A 16,508-nucleotide genomic window follows, 5' to 3' on the forward strand; every position below is an offset into this window, starting at 1 on the left:
ACAAAGTAGAACATGGAAAACAATCCAAAGAATCAATGAAAGAAAAAGCTGACTCTTGGAGAAAATCAACAAGATTGAAAAACCCCTATCCAAACTAATCAAACAGCAGAGAAAGAACACACAAATTAACAAGATCAGAAATGAAAAGGGGGACATAACCACAGACACAGAGGAAATTTGAGGAAACATTAGGTCTTAATACAAAAGTCTATATTCCACAAAGTTGGAAAATGTAAAAGAAATGGATATTTTTTAGATAAGTAAGTACCATATACCAAAATTAAACCAAAACTAGGTGAACATTTTAAATAGATCTATAAGTCGCAATGAATTAGAAGCTGTCATCAAAGGATCCCTACAAAAAAACAAGCCCAGGACCAGATGGTTTTAATGCAGTATTCTACCAGAACTTCCAAGAAGAACTGATACCTATACTCCTAAATGTGTTTCACATAATAGAAACAGAAGAGTCATTGCCAAACTCCTTTTATGAAGCTACAGTTAGCTTGATATCAAAACCACACAAAGACTAGAACAAGAAAGAGAATTACAGACCAATCTCACTCATGAACATTGATGCAAAAATTTTCAATAAAATACTGGCAAACCAAATCCAAGAACACATCAAAAATATTATCCATTATGATCAAGTAGGCTTCATCCCAGAGATGCAGGGCTGGTTCAATATACAAAAATGTATCAATATAATTCATCATATAAATGAACTGAAAGGAAAAAACCATAAGATCATTTCATTAGATGCTGAAAAAGCATGTGAGAAAATTCAACACCCCTTTATGATGAAGGTCTTGGAGAGAATAGGGATACAAGGCTCATACCTTGTATTATAAATACAATAAAAGCAATATACAGCAAGCCAACAGCTAACATCAAATTAAATGGAGAGAAACTTAAAGGCATTGCACTAAAATCAGGAACAAGACAAGGCTGTCCACTCTCTCCATACCTCTTCAATATAGTGCTTGAAGTTCTAGCAATAGCAATAAGACAGCATAAGGAGATCACGGTGATTCAAATTGGAAAGGAGGAAGTCAAACTTTCGTTATTTGCAGATGATAAGATAGTGTACATAAGCGACTCCAAAAACTCTACCAAAGAACTCCTACAGCTGATAAACACCTTTAGTAATGTGGCAGGATACAAAATCAACTCAAAAAAACAATCAGTAGCCCTCCTATACACAAACAATAAAGAAGCAGAAAAAAAAAATCAGAGAAACGTCACCTTTCAAAATAGCCACAAATAGCATTAAGAATCTTGGGGAACTCTAACCAAGAAAGTGAAAGATCAATTTGACAAGAACTTTAAGACTTTGAAGAAAGAAATTGAAGAGGATACAGAAAATGGAAGGATCTCCCATGCTCTTGAATTGGTGGGATCAACATAGTAAAAATGGCAATTCTACCAAAAGCAATCTATAGATGCAATGCAATCCCCATCAAAATCCCAACAAAATTCTTCACAGACCATGAGAGAACAATAATCAACTTTATATGGAAAAACAAAACATCCAGGATAGCCAAAACAATCCAATATAATAAAGGAACTTCCGGAGGCATTACCATCCCTGACTTCAAATGCTATTACAGAGCTACAATAATAAAAACAGCTTGATATTGGCATTAAAAACAGAGACATTGACAAAGGGGATCAAATCAAAGACTCAGATATTAACACATAAACCTAAGAACACCTGATATTTGACAAAGGAGCTAAAAGTATACAATAGGAAAAACAAATGGTGCTGGCATAACTGGATGTCAACTTGTAGAAGAATGAAAATAGATCCATATCTATCCACCATTTACAAAATTAAAGTCTAAATTAATTAAAGACCTCAATATAAACTGACTACACTGAACCTGATAGAAGAGAAAGTGGGAAGTAGTCTGCAACACATGGGAACAGGAGACCACTTCCTACGTATAACCCCAGTAGCACAGACAATAGGATCAACAATGAATAATAAATGGGACCTCCTGAAACTGAGAAGCATCTGTAAAGCAAAGGACACTATCATTAATACAAAAAAGGCAACCTACTGAATGGGAGAAGATCTTTACCAACACTGCACTAGACAAATGCCTGATCTCCAAAATACATAAAGAACTCCAGAAACTAGACATTAAAATTCTGAATAACCAATTAAAAAATGAGGTACTTAACTGAACAGAGAATTCTTCTTCTTCAACAGAAGAAGTTCAAATGGCCAAAAGATACTTAAAGACATGTTCAACTTCCTTAGAAGTCATGGAAATGCAAATCAAAACAACTTTGAGATATCATCTTACACCTAACAGAATGGCTAAAATCAAAAACACCTATGATAACCTATGCTGGAGAGGATGTGGAGTAAGTTGAATATTCATCCATTGCTGGTGGGAATGCAAACTTGTGCAACCATTTTGGAAATCAGTGTGGGAGTTTCTCTGGAAACTGGAAGTCAACCTACCTCAGGATCCAGCAATTCCACTCTTGGGAATGTACCCAAGAGATGCCCAATCATACTACAAAAGCATTTGTTCAACTATGTTTATAGCAGCACTATTTGTAATAGCCAAAACCTAGAAACAACCTAGGTGCCCCTCAATGGAAGAATGGATAAAGAAAGTGTGGCACATGTACATATTAGAGTACTACTCAGCAGCAAAAAACAATGACATCTTGACTTTTGCATGCAAATGGATGGAAATAGAAAACACTTTACTGAGTGAGATAACCCAGACACAAAAGGATGAATATGGTATGTACTCACTCATAAGTGGATTCTAGCCATAAACAAAGGACATTGAGCCTATAGTTTGTGATCCTAGAGAAGCTTAATAAGACGGTGAACCCCCCCAAAAAAAAAAACCATATATTTATCCTCCTGGAAATTGGAGGTACACAAGATCGCAAGGCAAAAGTTGGAAGAACGAGGGTGGGGTGGGGTGCTGAGAAGGGGAGGGGGAGAGAGAAGGGAGAAGTGAAGGAGTGGCGATAGCTTGGGGGAGTGGGATGGTTGAGATGGATGAAGAGTGGATATGGGAGCAGGGAAGAAGATATATTAATTAAGGGAGCCATTTTAGGGTTGGTAAGAGACTTGGCTCTAGAGGGGTTCCCAGGTGTCCAAGGGGTATTCCCCAGCTAGGTCCTTGGGCAGCAGAGGAGAGGGTCCCTGAATAGCCTCGTCCCATAACCACACTGATGAATATCTTGAATATCACCATAGAACCTTCATCCAGAGATGGATGGAGATAGAGACAGAGACCAACATTGGAGCACAGGACTGAATTCCCAAGGTCCAGATGAAGAACAGAAGAAGGGAGAACATGAGCAAGGAAGCCAGCACCCAAGGGTTGCATTCACCTACTGAGATGTTGTGACAGATCTAATGGGAGCTCACCATGGCCAGTTGGACTGGGACTGAATGAGTATGTGATCAAACCAGAGTCTCTGAATGTGGCTTACAATTGGGGCTGACTGAGAAGCCAATGAAAATGGCACTGGGTTTTGATTCTAATGCATGTACTGGCTTTTCGGGAGCCTAGACTGTTTGGATGCACACCTTCCTAGACCTGGATGGGGATGGAGGGCCTTGGACTTCCCACAGGGCAGGGCACCCTGACTTCTCTTAGGGCTGGAGATGGATAGGGGAGGGGAATAGGGAGAGTGGGAGGGAAATAGGAGAAGGAAAAGATGTGGAAATTTTTAATAAATAAAAAAATCACAAATAAATAAGTAAATAAATAAATAAACGACTATGTTATTGAAGGTACGGTATAAATAGGTACAAATGTAACAATAATTTCACCAGAATCTTGGTATCCAAATTGGCCTCTTCAGGAGATACATGTAGCTGCCAAGGTTTTTCCCTTCTCCTGGCGATTCGCAGGGCCGTGTGACCTCTGGCTCCCTGGAGACTCTGCACTAGCTCTGGCTTGAGGGGATAACCAAGCAAGAACCTGGTTCTCTTTGTTATGGTGATTCCACTTGTATTCAAGGTCTTAGCAATGGGCCCTTAGCCTGGCTCCCCAGCTGACCCTGCCCGAGGCGCCGGGAAGACTTTAATCTTCTCCTCCTGCTCCTGGATGGGAGGAGGCCTTGCATTTTCGGTCCTTCTAGCCCACTGGTATAAATACCCGACTTGAGTTTAATAAAGTTGCCATTTACTCTGGTAAATGAGCAAAGGTCTCTTTTGTGTGTGTGTCTCTTTTCCAACCCTCAGGACAATCGTCCATTCTCGTGGGCTCGAGTTCGGGAAAGCGTGCAGCCTGAACCGGGTGTGGGTATGCATTGGGAAGTGCAGACTCTTACAGATACATATTCAGCTTTTAAGGATTGGAAAGCTAGCTCAGATTAAAAGAAAAAGTGGGGGCAATATGGGCTAAATGTATAGAACTGGAAGGATCCTGGGGGAAATTAAAGCCATATGTGGTTCACATAGCAATGAATTTGTGGAACATGACTTGTTAAATTTATAGAATACTAAAATTAGCATTCCCCCAATCTTAGAAACAAACTACAAATCAATGTATGTTTCTTTTTTCTTTTTACGTTTTCTTTTTTCTTCCTTTTGTTTTTCCTTCTCCCATTCCCCTCCTGCTCCCCCACTCATCCTCCTCCCTTCCCCTCGCTCCTTGAGAGAGGGCAGGGAACCCTGCCCTGTGGGAAGTCCAAGGCCCTCGCCCCTTCATCCAGGCCTAGGAAGCTGTGCATCCAAATAGACTAGGGTCCCCAAAAGCCAGTACATGCAATAGAAACAAATCCCAGTGCCTTTATCAATGACTTCTCAGTCAGCCCCCATTGTCAGCCACAAGCAGAGTCCAGTTTGATCACATGCTCCTTCAGACCCGGTCCAGCGGGATTTGGTGAGCTTCCATTAGAACAGGCACACTGCCTCAGTTGGTGGACCAACCCCTCGCGGTCCTGACTTCTTTGCTTGTCTTCTCCCTCCTTCTACCCTTCAACTGGAACTTGGGAGCTCAGTCCATGCTCTCATGAGGGTTTCTGTCTCTGTCTCTATAGGTCATCAGGTGAAGACCCTATGGTGATATTCGAGATAATCATCAGTGTGATAGTGGGGCAAAGACAGTTCAGGAATCCTCTCTTCTGCTGCCCAAGGACCTAGGTAGGTCATTCCCGTGGACACCTGGGATCTTCTCTAGAGCCAAGTCTCTAGCCAACCCTAAAAATGGCTCCCTTAATGTAGATATCTTCTTCCCTGCTCCTATATCCGCCCTTCCTCCATCTCCACCCTTCCACTCCCCCAAGCTCTCGCCAGTCTTTCCCTTCTCCCTTCCCTCTCCCCCTCTTCCCTTCCCCTAACCTCACCCCACCCTACCCTCACCTCATGCACTTCACTTTTTCCTGACAATCTTGTTTGCTTCCAATTTCCAGGAGGATCTATATATGGTTTTGTTTTGGCTCACTTTGTTATTTGGCTTCTCTAGGCTTGTGAACTATAGGCTTAATGTCCTTGGTTTATGGCTAAAGTCCACTAATGAGTGAGTACATACCATGTTCATCTTTTTGGACTGGGTTATATCACTCAGGATAGTGTTTTCTATTTCCATCCATTTTCATACAAAATTCAAGGTGTCATCGTAGTACTCTAACACATATATCTGCCACACTTTCATTATACATTCTTCCATTGAGGGGCACTTAGGTTGTTTCCAGGTTCTGGCTATTACAAATAATGCTGCTATGAACATAGTTGAACAAATGCTTTTGTATTATGATTGGGCATCTTAGATACATTTTCAAGAGTGGTATTGCTGGATCCTGAAGTAGGTTGATTCCCAATTTCCTGAGAAACTCCCACACTGATTTCCAAAGTGGTTACAAGTTTGCATTCCCACCAGCAATGGATGAATATTCAACTTACTCCACATCCTCTCCAGCACAGGTTATCATTGGTGTTTTTGATTTTAGCAATTCTGTCAGGTATAAGATGGTATCTCAAAGTTGTTTTGATTTGCATTTCCCTTATTTCTAAGGAAGTTGAATATGACTTAAGTATCTTTTGGCCATTTGACCTTCTTCTATTGAGAATTCTGTTTAGCTCAGTACCCCATTTTAATTGGGTTATTCAGAATTTTAATGTCTAGTTCCTTGAGTTCTTTATAAATTTTGGAGATCAGACCTTTGTCTGTGTAACATGAGGGGGCCTGCTTGTTGGGGTTTCTGTCCTGCCCGATACCCTGCAACTGTTTAGCCCCAAAGAAAATCATACAGAGATCTCCATAAGTTATAAAACTGATTGGCCTATTATCTCAGGCTTTTTGTTAACTCTTGTAGCTTATATTATCCTATTGTTTTTATCTATGGTAGCCACATGGCTCAGTCTCTTTTCAGCTGGCAGGTCACATCCTGCTTCCTTGGTGGTCTGCACAGGACTGGAAGGAATCAGCTTTCTCCTTCTCAGAATTCTCCTGTTTTCATTGCATCACCTCTATTTACTGTCTGGTTTTCCCACCTATACTTTCTGCCTGGCCAATTGGCGTTTATTTAAAACATGATTGACAGAATACAGACAATTCTCCCGCAACACTTCTCCCTCTTTAAAAAAAAAAAAAAAGGAAAATGTCCATAGTCCATTATGGGGCAGGGGGAAATGGGGAAATGTGGGCATAGTATTTCAGGCTACTTTCAGCTGGTTGGGGGCACTGATAATCTTATGGAGACCTAAAGAAAATTTAGAGTTATGATCAAGTCCTGACTGAAGTATCCTGTGAGTCTTGGTCATCTCAGGCAGCAGAATGGAACCTGTTCTGAATGAAGAACTCAGACATCTGGGTCATCTACTCCTGTTAGAGATTTCTCAGATGGTCTTCATTGATCAAAGCTGATTTTTCTTAACTCTGAATAAATCCAGAGCCTCTCATTTTCTGTGGAAACAAAAGCAAAATCTCTTTTCCAAAGTAACATATCTTTTGACTTCAATTTTAAAGTCAAGGTATTTTTAAAATACTTATCTTGGATTAATTCTATAGCATTTGTAAGCAAATATCTGTCTGCACAGGACTGGGAGAAATCAGCTTCCTCCTTCCCAGAATTCTCCTGTTTTCATTGCATCACCTCTAATTCCTGTCTGGTTTTCCTGCTTATACTTTCTGCCTGGCCAATCAGTGTTTATGTAAAACATGATTGTCACAATACAGACAGTTCTCCCACATGTCTGATACGGGGTTGGTGAAGATCTTCTCGCATTCAATAGAATGCCTTTTTGTCTTAATGACAGTGTCCTTTGCTTTACAGAAACTTCTCAGTTTTAAGAGGTCCCATTAATTCTTATTGTCTGTGCTACTGGGGTTATACATAGGAAGTGGTCTCCTGTGCCCATGTGTTGCAGTCTACTTCCCACTTTCTCTTCTATCAGGTTTAGTGTGGTCAGATTTATATTGAAGTCTTTATTCAATTTGGACTTGAGTTTTGTGCGTGGTGATATATATGGATCTATTTTCATTCTTCTACAGGTTAACATCCAGTTATGCCAGCACCATTTGTTGAAGATGCTTTCTTTCTTCCATTGTATAATTTTAGCTTCTTTGTTGAAAATCAGGTGTTCATAAGTTTGTGGGCTAATATCCATGTCTTTGATTTGATTCCATTGGCCACGTCTCTGTTTTTATGCCAATACCAAGCTGTTTTCATTACTGTAGCTCTGTAATAGCATTTGAAGTCAGAAATGGTAATGCCTCCAGAACTTCCTTTATTGTATAGGATTGTTTTGGCTATCCTGGGTTTTTTGTTTTTCCATATAAAGTTGATTATTGTTCTCTCATGGTCTGTGAAGAATTTTGTTGGGATGTTGATGGAGTTTATGTTGAATTTATAGATGGCTTTGGTAGATTTGCCATTTTTACTATGTTTATCCTTCCATTTTCTGGTGTCCTCTTCAATTTCTTTCTTTAAAGCCTTAAAGTTCTTATGAAATAGATCTTTCACTTCCTTGGTTAGAATTACCCTTAAGATACTCTATGCTATTTAGGGAAATTGTGAAAGGTGACATTTCTCTTATTTCCCTCTCTGCTTCTCTATCCTTTGTGTATAGGATGGCTCCTGATTTTTTTTTTTGAGTTGATCTTGTATCCAGCCACATCACTGAAGGTCTTTATCAGTTGTAGGAGTTCTTTGGTAGAGTTTTTGGGGTCACTAATGTAGACTATCTTATTATCTGCAAATAATGAAAGTTTGACTTCTTCCTTTTCAATTAAAATCCCTTTGATCTCCTTATGTTGTCATATTGCTATTGCTAGAACTTCAAGTACTATATTGAAGAGGTATGGAGAGAGTGGACAGCCTTGTCTTGTTCCTGATTTTAGTGGAATGCCTTTGAGTTTCTCTCCATTTAATTTGGTATTAGCTGTTGGCTTGCTATGTATTGTTTTTATTATATTTAAGTATGATCCTTGTATCCTTAACCTCTCCAAGACCTTTCTCATAAAGGGGTGTTGAATTTTGTCAAATGCTTTTTCAGCATTTAATGAAATGATCTTATGGTTTTTTCTCTCAGTTTCTTTATATGATGGTTTACATTGATAGATTTTTCATATATTGAACTAGCTCTGCATCTCTGAGATGAAGCCTACTTGATCATAATGGATAATTTTTTTATGTGTTCTTGGATTCTGTTTGCCAGTATTTTATTGAGAATTTTTGCATCGATGTTCATGAGTGAGTTTGGTCTGTAATTCTTTTTCTTGATTAGGTCTTTGTGTGGTTTTGGAATCAGGGTAACTGTAACTTCATAAAAAGAGTTTGGCAATGACTCTTCTGTTTCTATTATGTGAAGCACATTAAGGAGTATAGGTATCAGTTCTTCTTGGAAGTTCTGGTAAAATTCTGCATTGAAACCATCTGTTCCTGGGCTTTTTTTAGTAGGGAGGTTTTTTTTATGATAGCTTCAATTTCCTCATGATTTATAGGTCTATTTAAATTGTTCACCTTGTATAATTTAATTTTTGTATATGGTATTTATCTTAAAACAAGTCCATTTCTTTTACATTTTCCAACTTTGTGGCATATAGACCTTTGTAGTAAGACCTAATGATTCTCTGAATTTCCTCAGTGTCTGTTGTTATGCCCCCCTTTTTATTTCTGATATTGTTAATTTGTGTATTCTCTCTCTGCCTTTTGATTAGTTTGGGTAAAGGTTTGTCAATCTTGTTGACTTTCTCAAAGAACCAGCTCTTTGTTTCATTGATTCTTTGGATTGTTTTCTGTGTTTCCATTTTATTGATTTTAGCCCTTGGTTTGATTATTCCAGTCTTCTATTCCTCCTGGGTGAGTCTGCTTCTTTTTTTCTAGAGATTTCAGCTGTATTGTTAAGTCTCTAATGTGAGCTTTCTTTGTTTTTTTATGTGGGCACTTAGAATTATGAACTTTCTTCTTAGCACTGCTTTCATAGTATCCGACAGGTTTGAGTATGCTGTGTCTTTATTTTCATTGAATTTAAGGAAGACTTTAATTTCTTTCTTTATTTCTTCCCTGTTCTTTATTTTTTTATGTTTTTTATTTCTTTATGTTCTTTATTTCTTTATGTTCTTTATTTCTTTATGTTCTTTATTTCTTCCTATTCAGTAGTTGACTGTTCAGTTTCCATGAGTTTGTAGGCTTTCTAGGGGTAGAATTATTGTTAAATTATAACTTTATTCCATGGTGATCTGATAAGACATAAGTGGTTACTAAATTTTTTGTATCTGTGGAAGTTTGTTTTGTTATCGAGTATGTGATCAATTTTTGAGAAGGTTTCATGAGATGCTAAGAAGAGGGTGTATTCTTTCCTGTTTAGGTGGAATGTTCTATAGATATCTGTTAAGTCCATTTGATTCAATACCTCCATTAGTTCTTTTGTTTTTCTGTTAGGTTTCTGTCTGATTGACCTGTTCATTGGTGAGAGAGGTGTGTTGAAATCTCCTACTATTAGTGTGTGGGGTTTGATGTGTACCTTTAGTTCTAGTAATGTTTCTTTTATATTAGTGGGTGCTTTTATATTAGGGGCATAGATATTCAGGATTGAGACTTAATCCTGATGAATTGTTCCTGTTGTGAGTATAAAGTGTCCATCTCCATCTCTTCTGATTGATTTTAGTTTGAAATCAATTTTGTTAGATATTAGTATAGCCACACCCACTTGTTTCTTATGTCTGTTTGACTGAAAAATCTTTTCCCATCCCTTTACGCTGAGTAGATGCCTCTCTTTGTGGTTGAGGTGTCTTTCTTGTAAACAGTAGAATTTTGGATCCTGTTTTCACATCCATTCTCTTAACCTGTGCCTTTTTATAGGTGAATTGAGTCCGTTGATATTAAGTGATATTAATGACCAGTGGTTTGGTGTATGAGGGTCTTCTTTCTATGTGTTGCTTTCATTGGTTGAATAAAGAAAACTGCCTTGAGCTTTTGATAGAGCAGCCCTTAGATGGGCATGGTAGACAGAACAGAATTCTAGGAGGAAGAAAGCAGAGTCATGCAGGCACCATGCTTCTCCTGCCCAAGATGAATGCTGTTTAGACTCATGCCTGTAAGCCACAGTCAAGTGGTGATACACATTAATGGAGATGGGTTAAATTAATATGTGAGAGTTAGCCAATAAGGGGCTGGAGATAATGGGCCAGGCAGTATTTAAATGAATACAGTTTCTGTGTAATTCTTTCAGGCATAAGCTAGCCAGGCGGCTGGGAGTGAGGCAGGACAAAACAAGGTGTCCCGCTCCTTGTACTACAGTGGTTGTTAACTCCGGTTCTTTGGTTTTTTTTGTGTGTGTGGTAAAGTTTGTGTGTTTCCCTTCTTTGAGTTGTGCTGGTAGAGGGTTGTTAGATATCTGAGTTATTGTGTGTGTTGTTGGGTTCCTTGGGTTGTTAATTTCCTTCTATTACTTTCTGTAATACTGAATTTGTGGCTACGTATTTTTTTTTTTAGTAAATTTTATTAAATTATAAAAGTTTCCATTTCCACCCCCCCTCCCAACACCCTCCCACTCCCCCTACTCCCCCTCCTCCTCCCTCTTCGTCCCCCAGGGCAGTCAGGGTTTCCTGCCCTGTGGGAAGTTCCAGTTCCTTCCCCCTCCCTCCAGGTCCAGGAAGGTGAGTGTCCAAACAGACTGGATCCCCAAAATCCATTATATGTAGAGGAAACAGGTCCCAGTGTCATAGTCAATGGCTTTTCAGAAAGACTTCGGGTCAGCCACAGTCAGAGAATCCGGCCAAATTCGGAGAGTCTGGTTAGATCACGTCCTCTTTCAGTCCCAGTCCAACTGGCCTTGGTAAACTCTCATCAGATCCGTTCCCTTGTATCAGTGGGTGATAGCATCCCTCGCAGTACTGATTTCGTTTTTCATGTTCTTCCTCCTTCTGCTCCTCATTTGGACCTCGGGGGGCTCAGTCTGGTGCTGCAATATGGGTCACCGACTGTATCGCCGTCCTTCGTCAGATGCAGGATCACTCGGGAAGGCCCTCTGGATGGAAGCTGGGATGGCTGGCAGGAAGCTAGCAGGGTGGCTACGTATTTTTTAAATTTGTTTTTATCCTGGAATATCTTGATTTCTCCATTGATTGTGAATGAAAGCTTGGCTGGGTATAATAGTCTGGACTTGCATCCATGGTCTCTTAGTTTCTGCAGCACATCTATCCAAGACCTTCTGGTTTTCATGGTTTCCATAGAGAAGTCAGGTGTAATTCTGATAGGTTTACCTTTATAAGTTACTTGACCTTTGCAGATTTTAATATTCTTTCTTTATCCTGCAGCTGTTGCACTCACCACTTTATTCCCAGACCCTCAGCCCCAAAGCAGGCTGAGTTGGGGGATCCTATGACCCCACAGATGGGAAGGGGTGCCTGGGGGCAAGCTGGGATGGGATAAGAAGAGAAAAGCAGTAGCCGGGGAGAGAAGGACCCGCTGAATGACCAGAAAGTTTAAGGGATTAGAGGGTACCTGTGCTCCCTTTCCGGGGCATCTGGCCAGGTGATCGGGCACAGACTCACCTCTCCAGATGGAATTTCTGGTACAGGATCCAGGCCACCTGCTGGCCAGGGGTAATGTATGTTTCTTGAAAAAAAACATTAGAAGGTATTATATAGAACAGTCACTGACTATTCGGGTTGTGCAGGAACAGGATACAGTTACTGATCTTCCGAAGGTACCAACAATCCTACCTTTAAAATGATTGACAGCTGGGTGGTGGTGGCACACACTTTTAAGCCAGCACTCCAGAGCCAAAGACAGGTGGATCTCTATGAGTTTGAGACCAGCCTGGTCTACAAGAGCTAGTTCCAGGACAGCCAAGGCTGTTACATGGAGAAACCCTGTCTCACAAAAAAGTAAATAAACAAATAAAATAAAAAAGTAAAATAGCTGACAGACAAATCTGTATGGGTTAAGCAATGGCCTTTAACAATACAGTAACGGCAGGCTTTAGACGGGCTCATACTAGAGCAACTAAATGTTCAGCATATTGTAGGATCAACCAGTCCTTGGAATTTTCCTGTATTTGTTGTTGAAAAGAAATCTGAAAAATCAAGAACTATAAATAAAGTTAATTAGTCAATGTACTCTCTGTGGTCTGTAATTCCTTTGCCTTCTCTATTGCCTAAAGGATGACCTCTTATAGTTATTGATTTAAAAGACTGTTTCTTCACTATACTTTACAAGAAAAAGACAAAGAAATTTTTTCCTTCTTGGTGCCTACTTATATTAATTCTCATCCTGCTAAGAGATAGCAATAGAAAATTCTCTCACAGAGAAAGTTAAACAGCCTCACCCTGTGCAATATTTTCTACAACAGCTGTTGGAAATGATACCTAAACAATTTCCTGAATCTGTAGTTTACTTTACATGGATGGCATTTACTATCTGATTCAAATGTAGATACCTTAGAAAGAATGTTTGATGATGTGGGATCCCCTCTGTATGCTGTGAATATCATTTGTGAATTAAAAAAAAACTGCCTTGGCCTGTTGATAGGTCAGAACTTAGGTGGGTGGGGAAAACTAAACTGAATGCTGGGAGAAAGGAGGCAGAGTCAGAGAGAAGCCATATAGCTCTGCTGGAGACAAACATTGGAAAAATTTCCTGGTAAGCCATGACCTCGTGGCAATACACAGATTAATGAAAATGGGTTAAATTAGTATGTAAGAGCTAGCCAATAAGAAGCTAGAGCTAATGGGCCAAGAAGTGATTTAAATAATATAGTTTCTGTGTGACTATTTTGGGGCTGAGTTGCCGGGAACCAACAAGCAGCTTATTACAACGGTTTGAAAAAGTAAAGAAAATTTTGCCTTGTTGGGTTACAAATTGCTCACAAAAAAAATATAGAGAGGGGATATTGTATTAATTATTTGGTCTATAGGATAGTTTACAAAAGCTTAGACCCCAAAAGATGCAAATTAGGAGAGAATGACTACAGACTCTTAATGAATTCCAAAGATTGCTAAGAGAGATTTCACATCTACCACCCAATATTGGGATAAAACCTAATGAACTGATTAATTTAAACAAAACAGTATATGATGACAAAAACTTAAATAGTCCCAGGAAATTATCAGTTGATGCTGAGAAACAAGTAACTTTAGTAGAAGAGGAATTACAGAAGGCATTTGTGGATCATGTGTACCTGAAGTTTAACTGCATTCTGATCATATTACCCTCCAAGTATTCCCCTACAGGGAATTTTAATGCAGTAGGAAGATATTATATTAGAATGAATATTTTAACCACAAAAACTGAGTAAAAAATTAAAAACTTGTGTGGAAAGATCTCTGAGTTAATTGTTTTTTATATTAAAATATCTTTATTAAGTGCCATATTTTTTCTTAAAGGAAAAAACAACAACATCAACAACAAAACATGCATGATAGCACACACCTGTAATCCCAGCACTGGGAGGTGGTGACAGAGTTGGGAGCTCACGCACAGCCTCAGCTACATCATAAATTTTAGGCCAACCCAAGCAACATGAGACTTTATATTCAGAAAACAAAATAAAGCCACATATGGAAGTCCAAGATTTATTTCATCTCTGCCAATCCGTTTTTGTAGCCTGGGATGAGGCTTCTGGTAACTTCGGCTTCACATACCATGTGCTCTAACATGGCACTTACTATTATTAAAGAGGTGAGAAATCCAGGTGTGGAGGCACATACATCTATCTCAGCACTCAGAAGACAGAGGCAGAGGCAGGAGCAACTCTGAGTCAGAGGCCAGCCTGGTCTATATAGTTGCAGGTCAGAATTAGCAAAACCCTGTCCGTTCTGTTCCCCCTACTACACATACATTTATTTATTTTTATTTACTTATTTATTTATTTATTTTTAGTAAGGAAGAGGTACTCAGTTGGAGGAGTTCTTGCCTAGCACATAGGAAATTCTACTGTGATCTTTAACACTCAATAAAACTGGATGTGGTTCACCAAGCACTGGTGGCACACATCTTTAATCCCAGCACTTGGGAGGTAGAGGCAGGTGAATCTCTGTGAGTTTGAGGCCAGCCTGGTGTATAGAGCAAGTTCAGGACAGTCAGGGCTACACAGAGAAGACCTGTCTCCTGGGGGGGGTGGGGACGGGGACTAGAAAAAACAAACAAAACTGGATGTGGGTTAAGGTCATCCTCTGAAATACTTCTCTACTCAGAGAAGTTAACCTCATTTATTTGGATGAGAGCAGTACAAGTGTAATTTCACTTTTCCATTTCATTTTGGTGTGTCACACTCTTTAGAAACAACAGCATCATTACACTTCCAAGGGGCTGGGTAGCTCAGTGGCAGAACATTTCCCTAGAATAAGAACATTCTTGGGCTTTGTCTCTATGATTACATAAAAAAAAAAACAAATATGAAGGGCCAATGTCAGAAAGAGCCAACAATAAATGATTCTAATTGTCGTACTTCTAAGACCGAAAGTAAGACTGGGTTATAAATAAGTAAGGTCTTAACAGACGAGCCTACGACTCAGGGATGAGAAACTTCAGTCTGCAGGAGTGAGCAGAAATAGCACTGAGAACATACAGTGTGCATAGCCCATCCCAAAGCAGGCCCATTTTATCACAGAGAGCACACTGAGCTTCCTGTCAGGGACAGGTCCTGTTCCTCTTCTCCAGGGTGACAAGTGCGTCTCTTCCCGAGTCCCCAGTTCTCCGTTCTAGCGGTACTTCCCATGCGGGTTAAGTGTTTGTAGAGATGGTGGATCCGTTTGCTGAGGTTGTGCAGGTCCTCGGCGAACATTCTGCTTCCAACCCTTTTCTTCTTTCGGATACAGCGCAGCCGTTCATTTCCTCTCCAGCCTCGAAGCCATACCGGGCCCTTGATCAGTTCCTTCGGGTGCTTTTCGAAGTTCCCCAGGATCCCTCTTCTCGAGCCCTCCTCTCGATCAACCACTCTCGGGGGCGGCAGCGTAAGCCTCACACGTGTCAACAGTGGTACACCCAGAGAGAAGCTTCTGCACGCCAAGGGCATCCAGCCCCACAGGCTCCTACTTGCCACCCAAGGGAGACTCCCTGCCATTACTCTAGCGCCTGTCTACCTCGACAGGACCCCGCACCAGCCAGAAAAATGGGAACCAGGTGTAGATTTCAAAGACTAGGCAAAGGACAGTCTCAGCGGGGCTGAGACGCCATCTTGGGCCTTACTCCCACTGAATTAATTCTTAAAGGAAATTGAGACTTCATCAAATAGCAAGAATAGACCCAGCAGAAAATGTAGTACCTTTTATAGATGATGAAATTTACAAATTACAGGCAGAAAGTGAAGTATGGCAAAGAGCTTGTCGTAATTTTTGGGAGAGTGTAACAGCAACTATCCCAAAAGCAAGAGAATTCAACTTATCCAGGAAACACCAATGTCTGGAGTACCTACTTTCTATACTGATACAAATAAATCAGGTAAGGGATGTTACAAATCAGAAAATTTAAGTAAAGTGAATCTAAACACTTATGATTCTGTTCAAAAGTCAGAAATATATGCTATTCTCATGGTACTAATGGATTTTACAAAACTTCTCAACATAATTATCAATTTGAAATATGCAGAAAAAAATATTTTACATGTTGAAACCAATGGATTTATACTAGATGACACAGAATTGACTTTATTATTTATTCAGTTACAAGTAATAATCCAGAATAGGAATCATCACATATATATAAATCTGATCCCATATGGGTCTGCCAGGTCCTCCAGCATAAGGTAATGCAAAAATTAATCAGTTGCTTATTGGAAATGTGATGAAGGCCTTGGAATTTCATAGAAAACATTATGTCAATAGAAAAGCTTTAAAAAGGGGGGAGGGCTTTTCCATCACATGGCAACAATCCAAGGATATTATAAATTAATGTCCTACTTATTTTTATACAACCAAACATCACTACTTGCAGAAAGTAACCCTAAGAATACTCAAAGGAATGAAATCTGGCAGATGGATGTGTTCCATTTTGTAGAATTTGGAAAAGTAAAATATGTACACCATACCATTGACAACTATGTATGTTTTCAATGAGCAACTATTTTAAGTTTT

General features: G+C 39.6%; 1 protein-coding gene across 1 annotated transcript in view; it reads right to left on the reverse strand.

Annotated features, from left to right (window-relative positions):
- LOC125395210 (large ribosomal subunit protein mL51-like) overlaps window positions 1-15,505 on the reverse strand; it is a 39,276-nt gene extending 23,771 nt beyond the window's left edge. Inside the window, exons 1-2 of the mRNA XM_087912341.1 lie at window positions 15,148-15,505; window positions 11,988-12,051 (exon numbers count right to left, since the gene is read on the reverse strand). Of these exons, the coding sequence (XP_087768467.1) occupies window positions 11,988-12,051; window positions 15,148-15,499 (416 nt within the window). The 5' untranslated portion in view covers window positions 15,500-15,505. The remainder of the gene's footprint in view (window positions 1-11,987; window positions 12,052-15,147) is intronic.
- Between the last annotated feature and the right edge of the window lie 1,003 nt (window positions 15,506-16,508).

The sequence above is a fragment of the Myodes glareolus genome, chromosome 12 (assembly GCF_982192425.1).
Source record: "Myodes glareolus chromosome 12, mMyoGla1.1, whole genome shotgun sequence".
Lineage (NCBI taxonomy): Eukaryota > Metazoa > Chordata > Mammalia > Rodentia > Cricetidae > Myodes > Myodes glareolus.